We start from the raw sequence: 12521 nt of genomic DNA on the forward strand, positions 1-12521 counted from the left end.
CTGAAACAACAACACACAACAACTTAACCACCATGGTCACCATGTACCACTGAAACAACAACAACTTAACCACCATGGTCACCATGTACCACTGAAACAACAACACACAACAACTTAACCACCATGGTCACCATGTACCACTGAAACAACAACACACAACAACTTAACCACCATGGTCACCATGTACCACTGAAACAACAACACACAACAACTTAACCACCATGGTCACCATGTACCACTGAAAGACAAACAACAACTTAACCACCATGGTCACCATGTACCACTGAAACAACAACTTAACCACCATGGTCACCATGTACCACTGAAACAACAACTTAACCACCATGGTCACCATGTACCACTGAAACAACAACAACTTAACCACCACGGTCACCATGTACCACTGAAACAACAACTAAATCACCATGGTCACCATGTACCACTGAAAGACAAACAACAACGTAACCACCATGGTCAACATGTACCACTGAAAGACAAACAACAACAACGTAACCACCATGGTCACCATGTACCACTGAAACAACAACTTAACCACCATGGTCACCATGTACCACTGAAACAACAACGTAACCACCATGGTCACCATGTACCACTGAAAGACAAACAACAACAACGTAACCACCATGGTCACCATGTACCACTGAAACAACAACAACTTAACCACCATGGTCACCATGTACCACTGAAACAACAACTTAACCACCATGGTCACCATGTACCACTGAAACAACAACAACTTAACCACCATGGTCACCATGTACCACTGAAACAACAACAACTTAACCACCATGGTCACCATGTACCACTGAAACAACAACAACTTAACCACCATGGTCACCATGTACCACTGAAACAACAACAACTTAACCACCATGGTCACCATGTACCACTGAAACAACAACAACTTAACCACCATGGTCACCATGTACCACTGAAACAACAACAACTAACCACCATGGTCACCATGTACCACTGAAACAACAACTTAACCACCATGGTCACCATGTACCACTGAAACAACAACAACTTAACCACCATGGTCACCATGTACCACTGAAACAACAACAACTTAACCACCATGGTCACCATGTACCACTGAAACAACAACAACTTAACCACCATGGTCACCATGTACCACTGAAACAACAACAACTTAACCACCATGGTCACCATGTACCACTGAAACAACAACAACTTAACCACCATGGTCACCATGTACCACTGAAACAACAACAACTTAACCACCATGGTCACCATGTACCACTGAAACAACAACAACTTAACCACCATGGTCACCATGTACCACTGAAACAACAACAACTTAACCACCATGGTCACCATGTACCACTGAAACAACAACAACTTAACCACCATGGTCACCATGTACCACTGAAACAACAACAACTTAACCACCATGGTCACCATGTACCACTGAAACAACAACAACTTAACCACCATGGTCACCATGTACCACTGAAACAACAACAACTTAACCACCATGGTCACCATGTACCACTGAAACAACAACAACTTAACCACCATGGTCACCATGTACCACTGAAACAACAACAACTTAACCACCATGGTCACCATGTACCACTGAAACAACAACAACTTAACCACCATGGTCACCATGTACCACTGAAACAACAACAACTTAACCACCATGGTCACCATGTACCACTGAAACAACAACAACTTAACCACCATGGTCACCATGTACCACTGAAACAACAACAACTTAACCACCATGGTCACCATGTACCACTGAAACAACAACAACTTAACCACCATGGTCACCATGTACCACTGAAACAACAACAACTTAACCACCATGGTCACCATGTACCACTGAAACAACAACAACTTAACCACCATGGTCACCATGTACCACTGAAACAACAACAACTTAACCACCATGGTCACCATGTACCACTGAAACAACAACAACTTAACCACCATGGTCACCATGTACCACTGAAACAACAACAACTTAACCACCATGGTCACCATGTACCACTGAAACAACAACAACTTAACCACCATGGTCACCATGTACCACTGAAACAACAACAACTTAACCACCATGGTCACCATGTACCACTGAAACAACAACAACTTAACCACCATGGTCACCATGTACCACTGAAACAACAACAACTTAACCACCATGGTCACCATGTACCACTGAAACAACAACAACTTAACCACCATGGTCACCATGTACCACTGAAACAACAACAACTTAACCACCATGGTCACCATGTACCACTGAAACAACAACAACTTAACCACCATGGTCACCATGTACCACTGAAACAACAACAACTTAACCACCATGGTCACCATGTACCACTGAAACAACAACAACTTAACCACCATGGTCACCATGTACCACTGAAACAACAACAACTTAACCACCATGGTCACCATGTACCACTGAAACAACAACAACTTAACCACCATGGTCACCATGTACCACTGAAACAACAACAACTTAACCACCATGGTCACCATGTACCACTGAAACAACAACAACTTAACCACCATGGTCACCATGTACCACTGAAACAACAACAACTTAACCACCATGGTCACCATGTACCACTGAAACAACAACAACTTAACCACCATGGTCACCATGTACCACTGAAACAACAACAACGTAACCACCATGGTCACCATGTACCACTGAAACAACAACAACTTAACCACCATGGTCACCATGTACCACTGAAACAACAACAACTTAACCACCATGGTCACCATGTACCACTGAAACAACAACAACTTAACCACCATGGTCACCATGTACCACTGAAACAACAACAACTTAACCACCATGGTCACCATGTACCACTGAAACAACAACAACTTAACCACCATGGTCACCATGTACCACTGAAACAACAACAACTTAACCACCATGGTCACCATGTACCACTGAAACAACAACAACTTAACCACCATGGTCACCATGTACCACTGAAACAACAACAACTTAACCACCATGGTCACCATGTACCACTGAAACAACAACAACTTAACCACCATGGTCACCATGTACCACTGAAACAACAACAACTTAACCACCATGGTCACCATGTACCACTGAAACAACAACAACTTAACCACCATGGTCACCATGTACCACTGAAACAACAACAACTTAACCACCATGGTCACCATGTACCACTGAAACAACAACAACTTAACCACCATGGTCACCATGTACCACTGAAACAACAACAACTTAACCACCATGGTCACCATGTACCACTGAAACAACAACAACTTAACCACCATGGTCACCATGTACCACTGAAACAACAACAACTTAACCACCATGGTCACCATGTACCACTGAAACAACAACAACTTAACCACCATGGTCACCATGTACCACTGAAACAACAACAACTTAACCACCATGGCCACCATGTAACACTGAAAGACAAACAACAACTTAACCACCATGGTCACCATGTACCACTGAAACAACAACACTTAACCACCATGGTCACCATGTACCACTGAAACAACAACAACTTAACCACCATGGTCACCATGTACCACTGAAACAACAACAACTTAACCACCATGGTCACCATGTACCACTGAAACAACAACAACTTAACCACCATGGTCACCATGTACCACTGAAAGACAAACAACAACGTAACCACCATGGTCAACATGTACCACTGAAAGACAAACAACAACAACGTAACCACCATGGTCACCATGTACCACTGAAACAACAACAACTTAACCACCATGGTCAACATGTACCACTGAAACAACAACAACTTAACCACCATGGTTAACATGTACCACTGAAACAACAACTTAACCACCATGGTTAAACTGAAACAACAACTTAACCACCATGGTTAAACTGAAACAACAACTTAACCACCATGGTTAAACTGAAACAACAACTTAACCACCATGGTTAAACTGAAACAACAACTTAACCACCATGGTTAAACTGAAACAACAACTTAACCACCATGGTTAAACTGAAACAACAACTTAACCACCATGGTTAAACTGAAACAACAACTTAACCACCATGGTTAAACTGAAACAACAACTTAACCACCATGGTTAAACTGAAACAACAACTTAACCACCATGGTTAAACTGAAACAACAACTTAACCACCATGGTTAAACTGAAACAACAACTTAACCACCATGGTTAAACTGAAACAACAACTTAACCACCATGGTTAAACTGAAACAACAACTTAACCACCATGGTTAAACTGAAACAACAACTTAACCACCATGGTTAAACTGAAACAACAACTTAACCACCATGGTTAAACTGAAACAACAACTTAACCACCATGGTTAAACTGAAACAACAACTTAACCACCATGGTTAAACTGAAACAACAACTTAACCACCATGGTTAAACTGAAACAACAACTTAAACCACCATGGTTAAACTGAAACAACAACTTAACCACCATGGTTAAACTGAAACAACAACTTAACCACCATGGTTAAACTGAAACAACAACTTAACCACCATGGTTAAACTGAAACAGCAACTTAACCACCATGGTTAAACTGAAACAACAACTTAACCACCATGGTTAAACTGAAACAACAACTTAACCACCATGGTTAAACTGAAACAACAACTTAACCACCATGGTTAAACTGAAACAACAACTTAACCACCATGGTTAAACTGAAACAACAACTTAACCACCATGGTTAAACTGAAACAACAACTTAACCACCATGGTTAAACTGAAACAACAACTTAACCACCATGGTTAAACTGAAACAACAACTTAACCACCATGGTTAAACTGAAACAACAACTTAAACTTAACCACAGCACTAGAATGAGATTATATTTCTATGGACCTAACACCCTAAACACTTCACCAGTTTCACACATTTTTGTTGTTATAATGTTTTAAATTAAAATTTAATTTACAACAATGGTAATGAAGTTACTAACAAGATACAATGAATAATAGGCTATGTTATCATGAGTTTCACATTGGCAGCAGCAGACTGCAAACGACCAAAAAAAGCATTGGCCAGCCTTAATTTTAGCCTCATTCCTAGCTGCCTTCACAGAGTTTCCCTTATGAGACATGGGACATCGCCCGATCAGCACCTAAACCCCTTGGGCTACAATCCCACCTACATCGGCTGCTCAGATTTCTGTCAGACATTGGAAGAATCCAGCGAAATAGGTTATTAGAGTTACCAGGCAGACAGCTTGGGAGATAAGACCGACCGTGGAATACAGAGGCCTAAAGATAGAATGAGGTTCTGAGTCTGAGGAGGAAGTAGAGTAGCGGTGTTGCACTCTGGGGGATAACAAGGGGAGTTTTAATTGGCCAGGGGCACCACGGATTTCACCGATGCTGTTGGGCTTGACTGGGTCTGGGTGCTATGGTCTGGCTGTGTGTCGTGCCCCATTACATCATCCCTCTCTCTCATTCCTTCTATCCTTTTTTCACCGTTCTGCTCTGACATTACAGGCCCCCAGAAGAAGGACCAGATCACTACGCTTCATCCCAAAGGGCCTAGACGAGAGGGCGGTCTATGTGTACTATGCCTGCGTACAATTTGTTCTCTGTGTGTCCTACGCGAAAGAGAACATGTTTGTGTGTCCTACTTAGCACGTGTTTCTATGTTTTATGAGTGCTAGGTTAGTGTGTGTCTCTCCCACAGGACAGTGTCTGTCCGCCTCGCCGTCTGCCTACCTTCTGTGGTTTGAAGTCATATTTCACACAGTGCTGGAATCCCTTCCCATTGGACTTTAACGAGGTCACAATCAAACAGCCGCTCACAAAGTGTGCAGAGTATCCCAGACCTTTGTTGGTGCGAAAACTACAGGAAGAGAGGGAAGAAAAAGAAATAACACATTTCAGTTAGTGAGCGTGACGCTCACTTTAACACAGCCTAACACTCAAGGGCAGACGGGGGGGTTGAGACAAGTCAACCTGCCAATAAATCATTCAAACATACAAATTCTAAAAAAAAAAAACATTTTGAAAACGGAGGAGAGACAGAGATGGCGAAAGCCTCAATTATTTATCAACTTCACAACAAATTCCCATTTGTGGGTGTCTGTTCTGAGCGAGCAGGGGCCCCGCCGGTCGCCGTGTGTGATTTAGTGAACTAATCTCTTTTTAAAAGGGCAGAGTCTGAAGTAGTTTTACTACACACTTTTCTACCTCTAGCTGGCTGGCTGAGTGTGGTTGGTTATCATTTTCAGAAGGCCCACCAAACAGAAGGCCCACCAAATCCCGGCACATCAATTAGATTTTTTGACAGAAATTAATTATCGGCTGAAAATAGGAACGAGTGAGGCCCTGATTAACTGTCCATGAGAGAGGGAGGGAGGAATGGAGAGAGGAAAGAGTAAGGGGGAGAGGAGAGCAAGAGGAGAGGGGAGAGAGAAAGCGAGAGAAGGATGAGAGAGAGGTAAATGGAAACAGAGGGAGAGGCATTGCATCAGTATGCCTTCTTCATCTAGTAATTTGTGTGTGTGTGTGTGTGTGTGTGTGTGTGTGTGTGTGTGTGTGTGTGTATTAAGCCTCTCTGATGTATTTTATTTTTTTTAAGACTATTTGGGGATGACTTCATCCTACAATTTTGATGAACAAGGGGAAAAAAATCTAATAGCTTCCTTGGCGTGCAAATACAGTATACACAAACACACACATACAGAAAGGGAACTACGGTACGAGCCAAATTCTATTTGAATACACCTGAATAATATCAGATTATCCATACAAAATGTATGCATGGGTATCTCAAGTTAGGATATGAGTAGAGACGTCATTTGCATAGAGAAAGAGAACAAATCAAGCAGCAGTAAGTTTGTCAGTGTTAGTGTGGGTGTATGAGATTGACTACATTAGTCGGTGGCTACAGACTGACTGGTCGACAAATCATGATGATTCGCCATTTAGGATGCAAGGTGATTCCTAGTCAGTCTGCAGTCGCCGAGTGCAGAGGAGTTGATCTGAAACATGGACAGCTGGTGTATGTAACTCACCAGTACAGGTAAGGCTTGTCCTTGTCAACATTGATGTTGTTGATTGGATCCCTGCGGAGCCACGTGTGGAAGGTGAATCCATTCTGGTACGGCCATTTGGCTATAGGGGGCAGAGCTATAGCCTGTGAGGAGACAAACGGTTAGCTCAACGAGTTGAGAAAGACTGTTTTAGAAATAGGATTGGGAGTAGTGTGACCTAGACTACAGTGGGTCCAAGAAGGAAGGGATGGAGAAGTTCATGCGTGTGTGTGTGTGTCTCTCCAGAGGACTTCCTGCCTCATTAGCCAGATTCACAGCAAGGGGAAGGCGTGTGCTTAGTGCTCAGTCTCCGCTGCGCACACACACCAATCACAGACCCTCTTAGGGCGGCCCTGAGCTCACCCTCACCATGGCAATGGAAGGGTACACAGAGACATACAGTGCACACACACTCACTCTCTCTCTCTACATACAATGTGAGTGTTCCAGACATCTATTGTAAGACAAAATGGGAGCAGACATGATTATCTCTATAGTTAGCTCTCTAGCCCAGGTACTGTACAGTCAAATGTACCATGGCCACAAACAGGTGTAGGCAGCATTCAGGTGAGACTCAGAGAAAATAGTGAAGGGTAAAGGTCCTGGACGGACACACAGTTAAAACGTAGCCATAAGGCTGTCGTCCTTCATGAAAACGTAGCCGACGTCACCTAAGATATGAGATCATAGCTTAAACTATGTCTGATAAGTTTATCCTTCATTACCTTGAAGAGTTCAGCAAGAGCATCTTAACTGAGTTAGCTTCACTAAGTCCTCACTTTTAAACCCATTGACACCAGGAAGTGTATTAGAAAACTGCTCTATTTTAAGAGAAAGAGAGGGGAATAACAGAACATTCCCAGGGGACTTATATGTTATTCTTTCACTCACTAAATCACATGGCTGGCTGGCTGAATGGGTGGATAGATAAAAAAGGTATTGGAAAAAGCAGCTTAGGGGATTGCTGCTATGAGAAGGAAGGGGTGAGAAGGAGTACAGAGACGGCTAGGAGCATTAGAATGAAGGGAGGAGGAGGAGAACAGAGGGAAGACGGCTAGGAGCATTAGAATGAAGGGAGGAGGAGGAGAACAGAGGGAAGACGGCTAGGAGCATTAGAATGAAGGGAGGAGGAGGAGAACAGAGGGAAGATGGCTAGGAGCATTAGAATGAAGGGAGGAGGAAGAGGAGAACAGAGGGAAGACGGCTAGGAGCATTAGAATGAAGGGAGGAGGAGGAGGAGAACAGAGGGAAGACGGCTAGGAGCATTAGAATGAAGGGAGGAGGAGGAGGAGAACAGAGGGAAGACGGCTAGGAGCATTAGAATGAAGGGAGGGGAGGAGGAGAACAGAGGGAAGACGGCTAGGAGCATTAGAATGAAGGGAGGAGGAGGAGAACAGAGGGAAGACGGCTAGGAGCATTAGAATGAAGGGAGGAGGAGGAGAACAGAGGGAAGACGGCTAGGAGCATTAGCATGAAGGGAGGAGGAGGAGAAACAGAGGGAAGACGGCTAGGAGCATTAGAATGAAGGGAGGAGGAGGAGGAGAACAGAGGGAAGACGGCTAGGAGCATTAGAATGAAGGGAGGAGGAGGAGAGAACAGAGGGAAGACGGCTAGGAGCATTAGAATGAAGGGAGGAGGAGGAGAACAGAGGGAAGACGGCTAGGAGCATTAGAATGAAGGGAGGAGGAGGAGAACAGAGGGAAGACGGCTAGGAGCATTAGAATGAAGGGAGGAGGAGGAGGAGAACAGAGGGAAGACGGCTAGGAGCATTAGAATGAAGGGAGGAGGAGGAGAACAGAGGGAAGACGGCTAGGAGCATTAGAATGAAGGGAGGAGGAAGAGGAGAACAGAGGGAAGATGGCTAGGAGCATTAGAATGAAGGGAGGAGGAAGAGGAGAACAGAGGGAAGATGCTAGGAGCATTAGAATGAAGGGAGGAGGAGGAGGAGAACAGAGGGAAGACGGCTAGGAGCATTAGAATGAAGGGAGGAGGAGGAGGAGAACAGAGGGAAGACGGCTAGGAGCATTAGAATGAAGGGAGGAGGAGGAGGAGAACAGAGGGAAGACGGCTAGGAGCATTAGAATGAAGGGAGGAGGAGGAGAACAGAGGGAAGACGGCTAGGAGCATTAGAATGAAGGGAGGAGGAGGAGAACAGAGGGAAGACGGCTAGGAGCATTAGAATGAAGGGAGGAGGAGGAGAACAGAGGGAAGACGGCTAGGAGCATTAGAATGAAGGGAGGAGGAGGAGAACAGAGGGAAGACGGCTAGGAGCATTAGAATGAAGGGAGGAGGAGGAGGAGAACAGAGGGAAGACGGCTAGGAGCATTAGAATGAAGGGAGGAGGAGGAGGATAACAGAGGGAAGACGGCTAGGAGCATTAGAATGAAGGGAGGAGAGGAGGAGAACAGAGGGAAGACGGCTAGGAGCATTAGAATGAAGGGAGGAGGAAGAGGAGAACAGAGGGAAGACGGCTAGGAGCATTGGAATGAAGGGAGGAGGAGGAGAACAGAGGGAAGACGGCTAGGAGCATTAGAATGAAGGGAGGAGGAGGAGAACAGAGGGAAGACGGCTAGGAGCATTAGAATGAAGGGAGGAGGAGGAGGAGAACAGAGGGAAGACGGCTAGGAGCATTAGAATGAAGGGAGGAGGAGGAGGAGAACAGAGGGAAGACGGCTAGGAGCATTAGAATGAAGGGAGGAGGAGGAGGAGAACAGAGGGAAGACGGCTAGGAGCATTAGAATGAAGGGAGGAGGAGGAGGAGAACAGAGGGAAGACGGCTAGGAGCATTAGAATGAAGGGAGGAGGAGGAGAACAGAGGGAAGACGGCTAGGAGCATTAGAATGAAGGGAGGAGGAGGAGGAGAACAGAGGGAAGACGGCTAGGAGCATTAGAATGAAGGGAGGAGGAGGAGGAGAACAGAGGGAAGACGGCTAGGAGCATTAGAATGAAGGGAGGAGGAGGAGGAGAACAGAGGGAAGACGGCTAGGAGCATTAGAATGAAGGGAGGAGGAGAACAGAGGGATGATGGCTAGGAGCATTAGAATGAAGGGAGGAGGAGGAGAACAGAGGGAAGACGGCTAGGAGCATTAGAATGAAGGGAGGAGGAAGAGAACAGAGGGAAGACGGCTAGGAGCATTAGAATGAAGGGAGGAGAGGAGAACAGAGGAAGATTAGCTAGCATCGGTGCTCCTCCTCTCTTCCCATGCTGCTTATTCAACACACACAGATACAGTAGTACAGTATGACCCAAGCTACATATGGTTGGTAAACCTTGGCATTATAGGATATAGAAGCCAAGATGTGTGCTGGGCCAGAGCTTATAGGCAATTCATGATGCATTATCTTAGTTATTGCTAATGCGTCCGGCCTTGGATCATGTGGGAAGTCAAGCACAAGAGGATGTAACCCATTTAGAACCTATCCAGACGTGCTGTAAATACCACTACCTTACCATAGACACCATGTTCACCGAGACTCATACCAGTCACTAAGTCTGAAACGACTTTTACCTTACATAGCGCCCTACTTGAACAGTGCTTAGGGGAATAGTGTCATACCAGGTGTAGCGTCAGACTGTAGTCTAGTTGGGTAGTCAGGTATACATGTGGAGGTGTACTGAGTTGTTACTGTAAATGTACTCACAGCAGCACTCTTCCCTGGGAAGCTGAAGAAAGAGTCAGGTCCGTTCCGGTGGGCCATGCTCCTCAGAACAGACAGCAGCTTCACCGCATGGGGAGGCTGGAGGGAAGAACCCGCACAAGATGAGACGCCACAGACTTTGATACGGGTGCACCGCGTACACACGCACAAACACACTTAAATGTAAAGCTACAGTGCATTCGGGAAAGTATTCAGACACCCTTCCCTGTTTCCACATTTTGTTACGTTACAGCCTTATTCTAAAATTGATGAAATACAAAAAAATCCTCATCAAACTTTCAAACAATACCCCATAATGACAAAGCAAAAACAGGTTTTTATCATTTTTTGCAAATGTATTACAAATACAAACCTTATCTACATAAGTATTCAGACCCTTCACTATGAGACTAATTTGAGTTCAGGTGCATCCTGTTTCCATTGATCATCCTTGAGATGTTCCTACAACTTGTTTGGATTCCACCTGTGGTAAATTCAATTGATTGGACATGATTTGCAAAAAGGCACACACCTGTCTATATAAGATCTCACAGCTGACAGTGCATGTCAGAGCAAAAACCAAGCCATGAGGTGGAAGGAATTGTCTGTAGAGCTCCGAGACAGGATTGTGTCAAGGCACCGATCTGGGGAAGGGTACCAAAACAATGTCTGCAGTATTCAAGGTCCCCAAGAACACTGTAGCCTCCATAATTATTAAATGGAAGAAGTTTGGAACCACTAAGACTCTGCCTAGAGCTGGCCACCTGGCCAAACTGAGCAATCAGGGGAGAAGGGCCTTGGTCAGGGAGGTGAACAAGAACCCGATGGTCACTCTGACAGAGCTCTAGAGTTCCTCTGTGGAGATGGGAGAACCTTCCAGAAGGACAACCATCTCTGCCGCACTCCACCAATCAGCCTTTATGGTAGAGTGGCCAGAAGGAAACCACTCCTCAGTAAAAGGCACATGACAACCTGCTTTGAGTTTGGCAAAAGGCACCTAAAGGACTCTAAGATTTTTTGGTCTGATGAAACCAAAATTGAACTCTTTGGCCTGAATGCCAAGCGCCACATCTTGAGGAAACCTGGCACCATCCCTAAGTTGAAGCATGGTGGTGGCAGCATCATGCTGTGGGGATGTTTTTCAGCGGCAGAGACTGGGAGACTAGTCAGGATCGAGGGATAGATGAACGGAGCAGAGAGATCCTTGACGAAAACCTGCTACAGAGTGCTCAGGACCTCCGACTGGGGCGAAGGTTCACCTTCCAACAGGACAACAACCTTAAGTACACAGCCAAGCCAATGCAGGAATGGCTTTGGGACAAGTCTGAATGTCCTTGAGTTGTCCAGCCAAAGCCCGGACATGAACCCGATCGAACACCTCTGGAGAGACCTGAAAATAGCTGTGCAGCAACGCTGCATCCAACCTGACACAGCTTGAGCGGATCTACAGAGAAGAATGGGAGAAACTCCCCAAATACAGGTGTGCCAAGCTTGTAGTGTCAAACCCAAGAAGACACAAGGCTGTAATCGCTGCCAAAGGTGATTCAACAAAGTACTGAGTGAAGGGTCTGAATAATTATGTAAATGTGATTATTTTTCATACATTTGCTAAAATGTCTAAAAACCAATTTTTGCTTTGCCATTAATGGGTTGTTGTGTGTAGATTGAGGCGGAAAAAACCAATTGAATCAATTTTAAAATAAGGCGGCAACGTAACAAAATGTGGAAAAAGGCAAGGGGGTCTGAATACTTCCTGAATGCACTGTATATGTTCCAGTTCACAGGCAGGTAAGCAAGCAAA

General features: G+C 44.9%; 1 protein-coding gene across 5 annotated transcripts in view; it reads right to left on the reverse strand.

The window, feature by feature from the left end:
• Nucleotides 1–12521, reverse strand: part of LOC106602365 (lipopolysaccharide-responsive and beige-like anchor protein) — a 334228-nt gene that overhangs the window by 272730 nt on the left and 48977 nt on the right. For all 5 annotated transcript variants that reach the window (XM_045716597.1, XM_045716594.1, XM_045716596.1 and 2 more), the window contains exons 5-7: nt 10724–10819; nt 7064–7185; nt 5763–5889 (exon numbers count right to left, since the gene is read on the reverse strand). In XM_045716597.1, the coding sequence (XP_045572553.1) occupies nt 5763–5889; nt 7064–7185; nt 10724–10819 (345 nt within the window). The remainder of the gene's footprint in view (nt 1–5762; nt 5890–7063; nt 7186–10723; nt 10820–12521) is intronic.

This window comes from Salmo salar, chromosome ssa04 (assembly GCF_905237065.1).
Source record: "Salmo salar chromosome ssa04, Ssal_v3.1, whole genome shotgun sequence".
NCBI lineage: Eukaryota > Metazoa > Chordata > Actinopteri > Salmoniformes > Salmonidae > Salmo > Salmo salar.